This window comes from Electrophorus electricus, unplaced genomic scaffold (genome assembly GCF_041902795.1).
Source record: "Electrophorus electricus isolate QZ-2024a unplaced genomic scaffold, ASM4190279v1 Scaffold278, whole genome shotgun sequence".
Lineage (NCBI taxonomy): Eukaryota > Metazoa > Chordata > Actinopteri > Gymnotiformes > Gymnotidae > Electrophorus > Electrophorus electricus.
The window spans coordinates 1,123-18,539 of record NW_027658559.1 but is presented as its reverse complement, the minus strand read 5'-3'; the positions used below and the strand labels follow the sequence as shown (position 1 = coordinate 18,539).

Below are 17,417 nucleotides of genomic sequence, written 5' to 3'. Positions count from 1 at the left end.
CAAGGCACTCGGCACTCACTGGATTTCCAGGCCATCCTGGATTTCCAGGATCCCCAGGATCCCCCTGTAGACAGTGAGACAGCAATTAACAAGGAGTTACTGAGATCCAGTGAACTTATTATTAGCGTTCGTATAGCTTACTTTGAGCTCCTTGAGTCCTGTTGCATATAGCTTGATGCCCTTCGTTCCAGGTACACCAGGTGGGCCTCTGTCACCCTGTACAATATGAACCACAAGGCTGTGAATGACCAGCAAGTAGGGATCAGTTATCATTTATCACACATGATAGAAGATGTAGGTATACATGTGTTTAGTTGTAGGTTAGTATGCGTGTAGCTGCCAAATAGATATACAGGTGTTTAGTTGTGGGGGATGGGGGTCAAGCTAACGTGGTGCTGACCTTTGGACCTTGGAGACCAGGTATTCCTGTACCTTCTGGACCCTGAAAAATGCATAATGATCATAGTGAGGCAGTACACATACACACAACGACCAGAAGACCGTATTTACAAATGTTACTTCTGTCCAAAATAACCTTTTCTCCTGCTTGGCCAGGCCTGCCTCTCAGTCCCTGAGGAGAATGCACATTGTTAAAACCATAAATTAGATACCAGTACAAAAAAAAATCATCACTTTTTCCATCTGTTTTCTTACTGAAGATCCCCAATTTCCTACTGGTCCTTGTGGTCCCACTGGTCCCATCGGTCCTGGCAGACCTTGAGCACCCTGCAACACAAAAACCAATCAGATTCATCCTTCTCTAACTGTTTTCAAAACAACACCCAATCACACATCAGTGATCTATTTATTTCATGGTCATAAATGCACAGTCATTATTGTCTGACAACAAGAAAACAATCGCAGTTAACTTCAGTAACTTCAAAGGAGATAATAATAGCAGCTAGTGGTTTCTTCTCAATGCTTGAACTATTGCCTCCTTGACCTAACCCTACATCCTTTAGCCCAATATCCAGACATTTATCAAATCATTTATTAATTAATTATTAACCTTTAATGAAGCATTCTTTCAATGTGCTCTGAGAGATCAAGGATTGAGGTGAGGATTCCCAATGGTCTTTTTTAATTGTAGCATGTGACATGATTATAAAATACATTCTCTGCCTCCACAAAATTCTAAGAATAACAGATAAAAAGAACATGAATAATAATAATTATAAAAATAAGCACATACAGGAATTCTATTTGGTTCTAAACTGGACAGTGGTCTAAACTGGCGTCAGAAATGATGGATGTGTTAATGTAGAGACACAGAGACAGTATTCTTACCATCGGACCATCTTGACCTTTCTGTCCGACCAGAATTAAAGGAGGAGGAAAGTGAATTGCTTCTCCCTAAGACGGGAAAGCAAAACATTATTTAGGGGCTACCATCACACTATGCACATATTACTATTAGATCACTAAAACTAAAACAACAACTGAAGGTAACCACATTGTGTGTGTGTGTGTGTGTGTGTGTGTGTGTGTGTGTGTGTGTGTGTGTGTGTGTGTTCATAGTATGAAGAGTCTTAATGTTGCACCAGCCCGGTGTAGAGTGTTTCAAATGCAGTTTCCTGTGGACATCATTGCTAGGACTTTTACAAAATGCATACACACCTTCTGACCGTCTTCCCCTGGTAGTCCCTGTAAGAGGAACAGCAAAATGTCACTGAACTTTCACAGTCTGATTCTGAAAATAAGGAAACCACACTGTATCTGAGCTCTCTGGCTGTCCATGTGATTACTGGTTACTGACTACAGTAAACTTCACTAGCATTTGCCAAAACATCACTGACAGCTCACCAAACGGCCGGGTTGTCCAGGTCGTCCTGTATTTCCTAGAAAACCCCTATCACCCTAGCAACAAATCACAAGGAATGGCCAGTATAATTTTTGCTTTGATAAATGTATTGCTTGAAGTCAATTACTGTTCCCTCATTAATGTCACTATTATTAATGTGGCTGCAGCTACCTTTGTGCCATTGCATCCTGGACTCCCGGGTGGTCCCATTGGACCCTTGTCTCCTGGGACTCCCTGAGAGGAAATGACATCATAGGATTAAACACAGAAACACTCTCTTTAAAGAAGTGGTGATCTGATGACTTAAAGGCACCAAGAAATGTTTATCACTTTCTCTTCCTGTTCATCAAACCTAGAGAGTAAACATCTTTGAGCAGTTCAATTGAAAATAAAACAATAATATCAGATGCAGAACGCTGGACGACGATATGTTGATTTGGAGATCTTTATCCCTATATTGGGCAAACCATATAGAAACCACAGCCCTTACCACGCTGCTTATTATACTTACTGTATAGCTGTATTTAGAGGTTATCAACCTTTTTAAAGTCACTTTTGTGCACTTAGAAATTAACTTTTTAAGACTAACTTGTTTCCTTTTCTATACACTAACGCCCAGTTTCCAGTGGCCTCAGTCATAAATGACCTATTTTAATAAAGGACAGACAATGTCTGGGTATTTTGTGTATGTCCATATAAAAGCATATATGAATATCAGAATATGCTGTATTCATAAGTGAAATTAATAAACAGTGTTTCTAATACATTTACATTATAGAAGCATATTACAAGCATCCAGCTGACCTTGGCCTTTTGATTAAAACTATGAACGAGGCCAATAAATGTACACAGGGTTCAGGACTGCAGGACAGTCAGTGAGTTGACTTTAAAGTCAGTGTAGTCTATAGATTTCAGCAGACCTAAAGTATCTAGGCACATAAATTGTCATGTTTAGTGCTTGGATACAAATTCTTTGCAGTCAATTCAGCGCAGCCATCACCAATCAATGCACGCCTGAAACCACTGACCCACAGGCATCACCAGTTGATGCCCAACTGCCCAAGTGATTGGCAGACATTACCAGCCAATGGGTATTTTCCCTGCTGTGGCTCTGTCAGGCCTGTAATATTTTGGATCCTGTTTTTGTTTTGTGTTTTTTTGCATATAAAGGCTTTGCCATGGTTTAGATCTTGTGGTAAATGCTGGTTTCTTCTTCTCTTTGAGGTTGTGTTTCACACTTCTGTGCTCTTGCCCTGGACTGTAGTTTGTTCAACAGCCTAAAAGGAGTTTTGCTTGATTGAATATGTTTTTCGTTCATCCCCACTCTGGTCTAACGAGTCACTAGATGTAGTGTGAACACAAAATCTAGAATCAAATCTAGGCCTGCTGATAACTCCGTTTGCATGAACTATGGATGCGACAACACCCAGCTGGTCAAGAAACAACTCAGCAGCCAACTGTCAATTCTGGAGGACTGAAATTGAGAAACTATATACTAAAAAGGCTGCAATTCCTAACATGGATCACCGGGTATAGACCGTCAAATAAAAGCTGACATTTCAGAAACAATGTGGTTGAGTGTGGGAACCAAAGCAGCAAAACCTGTCTCCGTTCAAATAATTATGGAATGGAGTGGGCACTTCCAATGAATTAGACATGATGGGGATAAATATGGAAATAACTTATAATACGATGGAATTATGCAGTGGAGATACCACCTGGATATTTTCTAGACCAATTACAAAATAGACAAATAATAGGTTTTAGACAGGAAACAAGGCTGGAACAGGGTTTGAACTAAGATTTTTAAAAATTTCTCAGGTCAAAATTATCTACAACCTATGACAGACACAGAGAAGGGTCAGTTGTGGCATTATTTTCGTTCTGCCCAAATCATACGTACAGGTATCCCTGGATGACCGGTCAATCCTGGATTCCCGGGAAGACCCTGACAATGAGAATTAAAGAAAGCATTATTTCTAAGACACACTACAAATGGCTCATCAGTGTTGACTCACATATACATTCATGCAAGCATGCCAGAGAACACATGCACACATACTAATGCACAAATACATACGTACACGCATAAACACAAGCATGCATCCACACAAATACATACGTGTACACACAGAGACACAAGCCTAAATCCACACAAATACAGATGTGTACACACACATATACAAGCATGCATCCATACAAATACATACATATACAAACAGACGCAAGCATGCATCCACACAAATATATAGGTGTACACACACAGACACAAGCATAAATCCACACAAATACAGATGTGTACACACACATACACAAGCATGCATCCATACAAATACATACATATACAAAGAGACGCAAGCATGCATCCACACAAATATATACGTGTACACACACAGACACAAGCATGCATCCTCCACACAACAACATACGTGTACACACACAGACAAAAGCATGCATCCACACAAAAGTGCACACACATAGGGGAAATACCTGAGAGCCTTTGTCTCCTGGAAACCCTGAAAGTCCCACACTGCCCTGTAAAGTAAACACGCTAATGAAGTGGTAAATATAATAACCAGTAATCATCATTAAAGATAAACATAAATTGTTATTTTGATGTTTTGTTTTTTCCTATTAACGTGTCATTAACTTCTAAGTGCAGTCTCCTATGTTATGTATTCAAGGCTAAATATGCCCTTATGCATTAAATACTGAATAAAACGGGTTGCACATTCTGAAAAACATTGTTTGTTTTCTGAAAAACATTCATTGTTTTCGAGTTTTAACATCCAACGGTGAAGATGAACATTATGTGTGGACTGGGAAGCAGACCTTGGGCCCAGCTTGTCCAGGGGGGCCTTCAGTTCCTGGAAATCCAACTGTACCTGGAAGTCCAGGAGAGCCTGTATAACCTGGCTCACCCTATGAGGGGTGGGGGTGGGGTTGGGGGGTGGGTGTGGGTTGGGGGTTAACAGAGGGAGGGAGAAGCAGCGAATGAATTTATCATTCATAATAGTACATACTCACACCCACACACACAGTATTAGTACTAATATAACTACACAATACTAAAATTATGTATACTAGTATTGTTTTTCAAATATAATAACAAATGTTATCTGGTTTATACATTATATTCAGAGACAACAGACAGAGATCAGTCAGACTTTTGCTCTTCCAAAACTCTCTAAAAATGCATTAGATGTTGTTTTTGTAAACTCAGTAACATGGAGGTTCATTGTGAACACTGAGTTTTGACTAACATTTCTCTGAAGATTCACAGGCAATGACTATGTGTACAAACCAATGGGAATGTGTGTGGGGGGCACCCGAGGGACGAGTTGCTCTGTACATGCGTTTCGGTTTTGTGGATAGAGGGGCAACACTATGCCTGAAGAGGACGTGAGGCATCTCAAGGATCTGTGCATTTGATGTTCTTTTTGTTGATATGCCAAACATATGCACACCAATACACACACACACACACACACACACACACACACACACACACACACACACACACACTCACTCACACACACACACACACACACACTCACACACTCACACACACACACACACACACACTCACACACACTCACACACACACACACACATACATTCACACACACACACACACACACACACACACACACACACACACACTCACGCACACGCACACACACACACACACTCATGCACATACAGAGGTACAGGTGTGTGACTGCTGTTGATAAGTGTGTCTCATCAGACATCAGTGGTATTATCAGATAGCCCTGGGTGGCCTGCAGCTGAACGTGGCCACCCTGCAGCACAGAGACCCTCCCTATCCTGCCAGGGCCTGAGCCAATCAAGCTGCATTCATTTATTAATCTATATAATTGGACCTAAAACCTCATAATAACCAAGTGCCAGCATGTAGATTGTAACTTTTTAATCCACCACTAAAAGGCAGTAGGCCACTGCTCTGATTATCAGTTTTTGAAGCTCAACAAGAGATCAACAAGAGAATGTTGTCTTAGTGCTACCTTTAGTAGACAATGTGTTTATTGCTGTCTGCGGTATATTTTTTTATTATTTCATAGTAATTTCTGAAATATGGTTAAACCATTTATTTTACCAAATAAAGATAACATTAAAGTTAAACATTTCACCTTATGCTACCTCTAAAATGCAGTTTATTTGGTTTTAATTGTAATTGTTATTTTCGTTGTACTGTTGTTAAACAATACAAAACACAGCCATACACACAAAAAGAAGGAGAATGAGATGTTACAAGCTGGCTTGTTTAAAGGGCATAACATAAATAAAAGAGACCACACCACTTTTATAATGAAAAAAAATGCAATCAAAAATCATCATCCAATACACACACACACACACACTCACACACACACACACACACACACACACACACACACACACACACACACACACACACACACTACATTTTATTTATTTTATATATTTTAATCTTCTAATCAAGATAATGCAATTCTTTCATTCAGCACTAGGGGGCAGTAAGCTACTGCTCAGATCATTGTAAAAGAGGGTCATTGCATTTCTCTGACTGAGTGCTGTATGAAAACTCAAATGATACAAGGCGTTGTGTAATTATATTTGTCAAAAATGATCGATCAACACAAGCCAAACCAGCAAGAGCAGCTTCCTGTGTGTAGCCTTATCCAGCAGAAGAGACAAAATTCATTTCGCATATGAATGTTAAGTATATCAATGGAATATTTTTAATCACTGCTCTTTTTCATAAAGTTCCAGGTTGTTCAAAATCACATTTTCCTGAGAGTAAATTGATATTGATAATGATAAGAGTTTATTCTCATGCTGGATCAGCGCAGTGGTTAACTAACGCAGGGATTTCTAATACTTCCACATTTAAAAATGAATGGCTTCTCCATCTTCTCCGGAATAAACCATAATCATTAAAAAGATATGACTTCCTAAATATGCACAATAAGTCATGCATGATGCACTGGCATTTACATGTTTAAAAAAGTGACATAAAAAGTTATGTTGAGATATAGTTATATTAGTTGGTGCACATAATGCTGATAGGTTAACCTACTTTATCTTATAACAGCACCTGTATCTCCACCATTCAGAATGTAATGCTTTAAAATGTTGCTAGCTAGTTAGGGTTTTTATTCTGCATCCTAACTGTCCAGTAACAGCTAGCTAAACGTTATTCAGGGTTAGTTAGTCCCTTGTTGCTACAGACAGTAGCACGCTTCCTCTCTCCCAGTAGAGCTGACCTACAGTGATTCTTGCAGAGTGGAAGGCCTGAAGCAGAAGTGAAAGGAAGCATCAGGGAGCGGGAATGTTCCTAATGAGAGTCGGACAAAGGGGTAGGGGTTTGATCACCTAACAGGTGAGTGGGTGACATTCAGGAATACACAGAGACCCTATTTGAGTAGCTTCAGTAGGATATATATATATAAATAGCAACTTTGGGATGTCAGGAGGGTGGGTGATGTAGTCATTCATATTGGTAGGGATTAGGAAAGCAACCGTGTGGTCAGGAGAGACAGCCTGGTCAGGAGTGACAGCCTTTTCAGGAGAGACAGCCTGGTCAGGAGTGACAGCCTGGTCAGGAGTGACAGCCTGGTCAGGAGTGACAGAAAGATTGACTGCTTGTTCAAAAGGTGAGGCAGCATGATGAGGAAGAGTGATAGCATGATCAAAAAGTGACTGTATGTTCAGAAAGAGTGAAGGTATGTTGAGAAAGACCTGAAGCAGAAGTTTGGTCCAACACGTACCTTATTGCCTTTGACTCCTTCACAGCTGCATCTGAGCTTCCCAGTACACTCACAGCCCTAAGAAAAGATAGCATACAAACACAAATAGCTTTAATTTCACTGAATACACTGCAAACAAGAGACAGTCATTATTAGGAGAGGCCTAGGTTTAATCAGTGCCTGAGAAGACTGGTTCGAAAAAGTTAATGTGAACATAAAGAGAAACTTCAACAAACGCATACAGGTGCACACACACACTTTACAGGTGCACACACACACTCCATTTCTTTACATCCTGCTGAAGTTGAACGAGATCTCCTCTGGTAGAGACACCACTCAGCCTGCAGCTGCTTTCATACATGCTTCACATGCACACCAGGAAAAGTGTTTCCAATGTAAAACCAAGTCACCGTGTGCGAAATGTCCAAAACACTTTCATCAAAGTCCGTGCTGAATCGTGAATGCACGTGGCCAAGGACAAACCCCATTCTTACCTTGAAAAAGATAAGCAGGTCACTTAGAGTGACATAACGCTCACTTCATCACATTTGTTCACTGCTCATGGACAGTTCAGCCAGCGATGGCGGTATAAGTCCGAGGATGTCGCTTAAGACATAGGTCTCTGTTGTAAAGTTTGCACATGCAAGTGAAAATAATGAATGCTTGGCATGTTCTGAAGGTCTCCTCTAATGGTAGTTTACCTATGTTTGTACTCCCCATGCTGGCTGAATGAACACTTCATTTATCCTTACTGGGGTTTCATATCAGTTCAGCCAATCTAAGAACTAAATTTAGCTCATGATCTGGAATTCAAAAGTCACCTGAACAATTCTAACATCACCATAACAGTTTGTATACTTAGCAATGCAAACATCACCTCAGTGACCAACTGGCATGGGAGAATTGCAAGATGGTTTTCAGCTGGTCAGCTGTAGTGTCAGAGTTTGTGTGTGTGTGTGTGTGTGTGTGTGTGTGTGTGTGTGTGTGTGTGTGTGTATGTGTGTGTGTTATCTCAGGAAGGTCTTTCAGATAGTTTCAGACACAACAGTGGTCAAGATTATGTGAGATAGGTTTCACTTCAGTGACGTTTCACTGCATGTTTCTCTATGTTAGTCTTTGTCTGCCTTACAGTGTGCATATGCATGTGTGTGTGTGTGTGAGTTTTGTGAGAAAGACAGGTGAATGGGTTAGTCTGTCAGAGCCTGATAGATACATTGATATAGACTCTGTTCAAATGAGTTGTTTGGGTTTCTTAACGCATGGAATGCCAGCAGAGAGAGAGAGAGAGAGAGAGAGAGAGAGAGAGAAACTAAGAGAGACAAACAAAAAATTTATATACTTACAGTTTACAGTTCACACACAAACACACATACAAACACCACACACACAACACACAAACATTTTTTTCACATACCTTGGAGACAGGAATGCAAACAGGGTAAACAGGTAAAGATCTTTGGTTTATTATGGCATTAAAAGCAATAAATGTTCATGACTAGTATTTGCATTGTATGTGTATTCTGGTGTCCCTGTATGAGTGTAGGTGCATGGGTATCACAATGTGGATGCGTGTGTATCTCAGTATGCATGCATGGTTATGCATGGGTATCCCAGTGTAGGTCAATGGGCATCCCAGTGTGAATGCATGTGTATCTCAGTGTAGATGCATGGGTATTCCAGTGTGATTGCATGGGTATCCCTGTTTGGGTGCGTGGGTATCCCTATTTGGATGAGTGGGTATCCCAGTGTGGCTTCATGGGTATCTCAGTGCAAATGCCTGGGTATCCAAGTGCATACATTTCTGCCTGCAGTTGCATGCATCCTTTATGCTTATAGGGTATGTATGAGTGAGTTGTGTGTGTGGCTGCATGTGTTATCAGGTTAGTCTGCCATTGTGCCTGCAGAGAGGGAGAAAAAATGCAGAAGAAGATGCAGAGGTGATTTAACGATGGGGAATCTTTATGTGTAGTTATATGTATGTGTAGTTATACCTGCACACAAGAATGATAACCCTGTCCTAGGGACAGCCCCAAACACATCCATAAGACAATCTTAAGCAGAATCTGCTGTTTGCTTTACAGGCACGCAAAAACACACCCACCCACACCCACACCATCCTGACGCAACCAATGTGGGACCCTCTCTGTCTCACATACACACACACACATACACACATTCATGCCGGTGAAAACTGAAGGCAACCGACATATCCCAAACATACATACAGTGAATGACGACGCCAGCTAGCAGCTCTTTACATAATTGAACAGCGTTTATGCCGGAGTATCGGTCAATCACGCAGAGCTCTTTTGGAGGGCACGAGGCTCTTTAGAAGGGCACTGTGCTTCAAAGCCCCCCTGCATGCTACTGCAAATTCCAAAACAGCAGCACACCATTAATGTGTGCACTAACAAACCAAATGCCAGTATGCAGGTGAATTCAGGTTCAGTCATGTTCAGGCAGATAAACATAGCACCATACGCTCACTCATTCTTTCTTACACACAAACACAAAGAGACAATCACAATAACTTAATTTCTTGATATTAAGCTCCCCCTAACATCGCATATATCCTCCTAACATCGAATATATCCCCCTAACATCGCATATATCCTCCTAACATCGCATATATCCCCCTAACATCACATTTATCCCCCTAACATCGCATATATCCCCCTAACATCGCATATATCCCCCTAACATCACATATATCCCCCTAACATTGCATATATCCCCTAACATCGCATATATCCCCCTAACATCGCATATATCCCCCTAACATCACATATATCCCCTAACATCGCATATATCCCCCTAACATCGCATATATCCCCCTAACATCACATATATCCCCCTAACATCGCATATATCCCCTAACATCGCATATATCCCCCTAACATCGCATATATCCCCCTAACATCACATATATCCCCCTAACATCGCATATATCCCCCTAACATCACATATATCCCCATGTAGGCTTAAGAAATCACACCATCTCTTTGTCTTTCTTTTTCCCAGTATCTCTCTCCCTCTCTCACTCTGTCACCTTCAGCCATGATCTTCATAAACAGTGAGACTTGAACTCACAGTGACACACACACACACACCTAAACACACACACACACACACACACACACACACACACAGTGGAGGGGGAAACGTGTTTCTGCTACATAGCTGAACAGGGCCCAAGTGGCAGGTAATGGGCTAGTGAATAGAAAACGTTCCATAGGAGAAACTCTGCCCCCCTGCCCACAGAGTGTTAACCACAGCAGTTCAATCTGTCTGCACCTAAGACACGTTTGGGCCAAGTCCAGACAGGGTCATGAGTCTGTCAACAGAAGCACACGCGCACACACACACACACACACACACACACACACACACACAGGCTGTGGTCATTGTACAGGAACTAAAAACGGCAAAGCAACCTGTAATACAACCGGCTTGCTGACACCAGACAAAGCCCCAGACAGAAGCTGTGATTGGCTGAAAAAGCTCCAGGCTCAGATTCAGAATTATTTTTTTCCAAAGATCAGATGTACGGGCTGTGTCTAGGTCTGCCCTGACCTGACCAAGCTCATGCTCATCTGCAGATGAAAGAGCTCGGTGACTTCTGTCCTGCGCAGTCTGCAGTAACTGTAACTGCGATTTTGCTCATTCAGCTAACATTTGTGAAAACCTTACTGGCTTTCACAAGCACTCACCCTGCAACTACTATGGCTGTCAAAGGCTCAGGATGTGTATAGTGCTGTGTGTGCAAATGTGTGTTTGAAGGTGTTTGGTAGATGTTAAAGGCTGGGGGGAGGTCACAGGGTTGTTAAGCAACAGTACGATCACGAACATTTACTTGGCAAGTACTGGCAAATGCAGCTGTCTCATACACACACACACACACACACACACACACACTGCCATCACATTCAACTTCCTGCATCCTGGCATGCCATAAATCACTCAGGCCTCTTGATTGACTAAACCATGCAGAAAAACAAACACACTGGGGTTGGTGCTGCTTTACTAATCCCCCATCAGGGGGCATTAGTGAGTCCCCAAGGCTTTTGGAATGACCTGAAGTGGACAATGGATGAACAGAGGGTGAAGTCACCCAGGCCAAATGTAGGGCTGTACACTAGCACTGGCCAATAAATTGATATGAGAGGAGAAGACAGGAATGCACAGGAGGACAGACTGTACTTATTCATGAAATTAGGAAGTGATTAGTGCCATTAAGTGCATAATTAATACTTTGTATTTAGTGCTGTTTATCGTTATGTTTTGCTTTCCCATTTTATGGTGCTTGTCATTCTTCACTTTCTCCTCTCTCATTCTTTTTGCAGCCTAAGGCTTTTACCTTGGTTATTTCCTTCATAACATTCCTGATAACATTTCCGCCCACATCCCAACAGGGCACGCACGCACACCTTTTATTACACATGCAAAAAAAAAAAAAAAAAAAAGCTTCTGTACCCTTTAGAATTTACCTGGATATATCCATTAATAGCACCTAAAATGTAATATTGTCATCTTTTTAATCATACTGATAAATCACAAAGGCAGTCTTATATAACAAACTACACACACGGCACACAATTTTCATGGACAAACAGTTTAAGCAAAGTCATCAGTTCACAGAAATTACAGTCCTCTAGGCAAAACGTTATATTTAAAAAGGCGTATGTGTATCTTCAGATTATTTCATAACATTTCATTAGGATTTTGGTCAGGGCTCTGACTTTTTAAAACACAGATATTCTATTCTAAAATGCACATATCATTTTTTGAGCCAATCTGTCATTAATTGTCTTGCTGCATGACCTCTTTTAAGTTTTAGATAACAGGCATCTGATCACAGAATTTCCTCTCACAGTTAGGAATTTGTTGGCCTTTTCATCAAATACAAGCCAACCTGGCCCTGAGGCCACAAAGTTGTCCCATGCCATTATACTTCCCCCATCATGCTTCACAGCTGGGATCGGATTTTAATGATTGCCAGTGTTTTCAAATATAATGCCATTTACACCAAAATGTTCAACTTGTGTCTCGTCCACCCCAAGGGACTCGCTTCACCAGAAATGTGGAACATTCAGGTCATCTTTAGTTAACTTGAGATGAGCAGCAGGGATTGTTTAGAAACCAGTGGTTTCCTCCATGCTTATGTGCCATTGAATGCAACTCTTGCTTGATGTTTTCTTTGTGGTAGACTTATCAACTCAAATATTATCAAGTTCAGTGACTACAGATCCTTGTAGTCACTTTGTAGTCAAAGGGTCTTTGCTGTTTCTTTAAGGAATCTGTGACATGCAAATGCACTGATATTTGTCTGTTACCATCCCAACAGAAGCAGGGGAATTTCTGTCCTTGATTGTTTAAATCAGATCCTTATTAAAGACTATCCTTATTTAATATATAATTTAGAAGAAGATCTGACAATGTTCATATGGAATACACATAGAAATTTAGGTTCCTAAATGTTTTCTAGCAACTGTACAAACTGTATTGCTATTATTGCTCTCTCTCTCTCTCTCTCTCTCTCTGTGTGTGTGTGTGTGTGTGTGTGTGTGTGTAGGTGTGTGCACATGTGTGCGCATGAGTGTGAGTGTGTGAAAGACAGCAACCTAATGTCCGGATCAGGGCAGTATACGGACAAGATAGAGCTTGCATAAACAGATGTCTCCTTCTGATAGGGGGCTGTAAAGAAAATACTGAGGAAAGGTTGACATCAAAGCACACTGACCATGCATTATCCATCCCCCCCCCCCCACACACACACACACACAAGCATGCAGACAGTCATACTGATCATGCACATATACCTTAAAAATGAAATTACTTGTAACAAGTAAAAGGGTGTGAGCATTTTCTGAATCCACTGGAAATCCCTGCATACCAAGCATCTAATCTTCATCCTAACTGGGAAGCATGATGGAGGGAGTGTAATGTGGTGGAGCTGCTTCACTACCTCAGGATCTGGATGGCTTTTCAGAAAATCCTACAGCAGAATGTCAGAGCACCTGTCTGTGATTATAACCTCAAAAGAGGTCATGCAATATGACAGTAAAGCAAAAAGACCAAAAATGGTATTTAAAAAAATGCAAAAACAGAAGAGCAAACTGCCAACAAAGTGGCTCCAACAGAGCCAACTCTGTATTTCACAGTGCTAACTTCAGTCTGATGACAATACATGATTTAAAGCAGGCAGCTCAAGTAAGACATCCCAAGATTATACATAGAGTGAACGTTTCATATAGAGGAACATGCTGAAATATCTCTCAACTGCTAAGCAGGACTGATAAACAGCTATAGCAAGCATCTGGTGCCAGAGCACATTGTTTGTGGTGTTTGTTAAAGAGGGTCACATTATAGGTGCTACATGTGCAGGTATGTCCAAAGGGCTCACAAAGTGTTTTCTTGCAGCTGCAATAAACACAAACAGCAAGAGAGGAAGAGAATGGGAAACAAGCACATGCTCGAAACAACAATAAACAAGGTCATCCAAGAGATGAATATAAGGATCCAGAACCCTGGCACTTAAGAATAAGACGTTCTCAGCCTCCAAATGTGCAGGACTGCGGCAGACCAAGCGGTCTGCCCGGGTAAAGGTGCATAGCTGACGCAGAGGAGACGTGACCCGTCTGAGTTAGCTTCTCTAGCTGCTAGACAACTGAATCACTGTCTGCCCCTCAACATTCTCTTCTCTACCTTTGACGCAGATTCTTTAACACCTCCTCTGTCATCAATAACACTTCCACTTTCACTGCAACCACAAAACAGAAGGACATCCCATTTGTACTGCACTTGGGCTTGGAAGAGATAGTTTCAGTTTTTTTATGACCTGTCTGTTGGGGCCCAGAATAAGTGTAAGTATCTGATAAAGTGAGGGTTATGACAAGACAGGCCCCCTAAAAAGTATTTACGGAGGTCTTGTCAAGAAAATAGTTAACTGTTTAAAGGGTGATTCCTGTGTGTGTGTGTGTGTGTGTGTGTGTGTGTGTGTGTGTGTCTGTGAAAACACAGGTATGTAAGATAATAGTACAGCAAATTAACATCATTAATCACCAGTAATACCACCCTTATTCCATTAACTGAATAAAGCCACTGACTGTAATGACCACATTTGAGGGCTGTGCTATACTAACATCTCAGAGCAGCATTGTTAAGATGGAATCTGATTTGTGTCCATAGTATCAAATCTATTTAAATATATTACAATATCAGAGGCAGTCACTGAACCAAAATCATTAATCTTACAGTGAGAATGATGATGTTGGTGATGATGATTCTGTGAGAATGTTGGCAGTTAGTTTCATGTTTCACTCAAAAATAAGTTTAAAAAATAGTTTCTACATTCAAATAGCAGTTTGTAAACTGACACACTCGAATTGTCAGAAATCCTTTCAACTGGAATGTGTATATCAAATGTTAGGAGAGTGGATTTTAGGAACCAAACTTCAACCAAACTTTCCGAACCAAAAAATACATGGCCAGAGATAGAAAATGTAAAACAATGAAATCAATGAAAATCAAAGTTTTTGTGTGTATAAATGCCTTTTTTGTTTAAAGTGCCTTAAATGGTTTATATTTGAAATACTAACCAAAGACACACATTAATGCAAAGCACCACCATGACAGCACCACCTTGTGGAGAATTTTCTGGTTGCTAACAGTGAGTGAGTGAGTGAGTGAGCGACAATCCAGTTCCATGAGGTATTTCGCATCTAATAAATGTAAAGTGCTAGAGTTCAGTTCAATAAAGTGCAATTCAATTAAGTGCTTTATTGCTACAGCAATATGGATGATGGGGAAGTGTTCTTAGTGCAGCTATTTCAACAAAAACAAAACATTAAATAAAACACTAATGCTAACTCTTTATGCAGGCACAGTGTAATTACTGCTCTAAACCTTGTAGTTTTGCATTTACTGATCTGTCATCTGTGCATTTAACTAAAGCCAGAGAACACACAAAACACTAATAATAAACTGTTTGAAGACTGATTGAATAAATGGAATCGGGTGAGCTTCTGCTTCGTTAAAAAAAAAAAAAAAAAAAAAAAAAAAAAAAAAAAAAATGGCAGCCATGCCAAGCTTTTGTGGACAAAACTATCTCCCCTTAAAGAAACTACAAGTAGGGTGAAAAAGATCAGTGCCTACTTCCCTAACCTTTAACCTATATAAGATCAACACACAGATGCAAGCACCTGATTGTAGATACCAGCCAATTTCATCCTGTTGTTTCCTTTCTTTGCTATAATTGTATTGCCCTACCACACCAAACCACACCAAAGTTATCACACTTTTGATAACTGACCTATAACAGTACAAAAAAAGATTTGAGGTGCTTGTGCGATTCAGCATGTAAATAAAGACTGGTAAATTGTAAGTAGAGATTCTGTGGTTTTGTATGACTTCGACAAAGCATATGCAAAGTCATCACATCACCCTACCATAATTAGATACGGTACTGCTAATGTTAACCATTATCAGAAAAACGCAACAGCTGATCACGCGTCATCTTGAAAGTTACGAAACATTCATCTTGTGTTAATTCGGTGTAATTGCTACCTGATGCGTTATGCTATACCGCGCTCCTGGATTTCCTGGATTTCAGTAAAACCTGCAGAGGTTGTTAAATAAAATACATCTTATTCAACTTCCAAACAACGTCAACAGCTAACAGCGATAGCAATGTCAAATTGCAGTTTTGTTCTCTTTTCATTTTTAAATCATACGGTGTTTATTCTGAGGTCTTCAATATAAAAAAATAACACGTTTAAAAGCTGCAATTTTTTAAAAGTCCTCATATATTTAGAAAATGACAATTAAAATGTAGCTGAATAAACACGCATAAAAGGTTTTCCATGTCTGAAATGAACTACAGTCTTAACTCAGGAATGCCGATCTGTTTACGGCCTCTTAATATGAACAAAAAACTTTCCTAAGAATGCATTTAACTTTTTGTATGGGGGACGTTCGTAGAGCTTTACTCACTCCCTTAGTGTTGGCGGGCGTCAGAAGTCCGAGCAGCGCTATTCCCAAGAGTGCCGCTCGCAGCCTCGCGCGTGAATCCGCAGAGCCGCTCATTATTACAGCATCGACCCGATTCGCTTTTCTCCGCGTGCGGAGGTTTGCGTTTTCTTCAGTGCAAATGCCTTCTTTTCCCGATCAAATGATGGATCAACCTCCGTGCCAGTCGCAAATCATGGTGATTCCCACGAAGTTCGAAGTCACCACTGGGGTCGCACCTGCGCGTGCTGCCAGTGTCGCCGACGCAGCCGCCGCTGCCGCTTGTAATAGAACAGTCACATCAGTGTTATTAAACATGCGATAAGTGAATGAAACAGAAGGCTTCGAACAAAAGAGTTATATGGGAGAGAACGAGGCCGCTGGATTTCTGGTTTAAAAAAAATAAATAAATATATATATATATATATATATATATATATATATATATATATATATATATATATATATATATTTGTCTGGAGAAAATTTACCAAGTACCGTAAACTGCCGCATATTTGCGCAAAAGAAAGTTTTGGCAGCCCGTTATTACCTTGGACAGACGAGTAGGTTCGATGTCATTACGGTATAACGTGATGAGCTTCTGCAGACTGGGTTTTCTGTGACAGTGTTTCTGTTTAACTTTTCGCCTTGTACCCTCATTTCTACATGCGTTTTATATCGCGTGTTAACGTGAAGGCGGCACAAGAAGACAGGCCAGGTAAGGCAATTAAAATCGTTATGGCTGATATTTTCCAGTTCTAACATGATGCTTTATTGGGGCAGAGGATTTAAAACCTCAACTACGCTTGACTGACACTTGCTGGCATTGACTAATTCGCTTGATCTACAAAACACCGTTT

At 40.6% G+C, this 17,417-nt stretch overlaps 1 protein-coding gene across 1 annotated transcript in view; it reads right to left on the bottom strand.

The window, feature by feature from the left end:
- LOC113588977 (uncharacterized) overlaps window positions 1-16,832 on the bottom strand; it is a gene marked incomplete at its 3' end in the record, with an annotated part of 33,891 nt that extends 17,059 nt beyond the window's left edge. Inside the window, exons 1-14 of the mRNA XM_081709064.1 lie at window positions 16,543-16,832; window positions 7,573-7,629; window positions 4,634-4,723; window positions 4,292-4,336; window positions 3,705-3,749; window positions 1,973-2,035; window positions 1,804-1,857; window positions 1,618-1,644; window positions 1,288-1,353; window positions 655-726; window positions 536-571; window positions 401-442; window positions 142-216; window positions 20-64 (exon numbers count right to left, since the gene is read on the bottom strand). Coding sequence (XP_081565190.1) covers window positions 20-64; window positions 142-216; window positions 401-442; window positions 536-571; window positions 655-726; window positions 1,288-1,353; window positions 1,618-1,644; window positions 1,804-1,857; window positions 1,973-2,035; window positions 3,705-3,749; window positions 4,292-4,336; window positions 4,634-4,723; window positions 7,573-7,629; window positions 16,543-16,635 — 810 coding nt within the window. The remainder of the gene's footprint in view (window positions 1-19; window positions 65-141; window positions 217-400; window positions 443-535; window positions 572-654; window positions 727-1,287; window positions 1,354-1,617; window positions 1,645-1,803; window positions 1,858-1,972; window positions 2,036-3,704; window positions 3,750-4,291; window positions 4,337-4,633; window positions 4,724-7,572; window positions 7,630-16,542) is intronic.
- Between the last annotated feature and the right edge of the window lie 585 nt (window positions 16,833-17,417).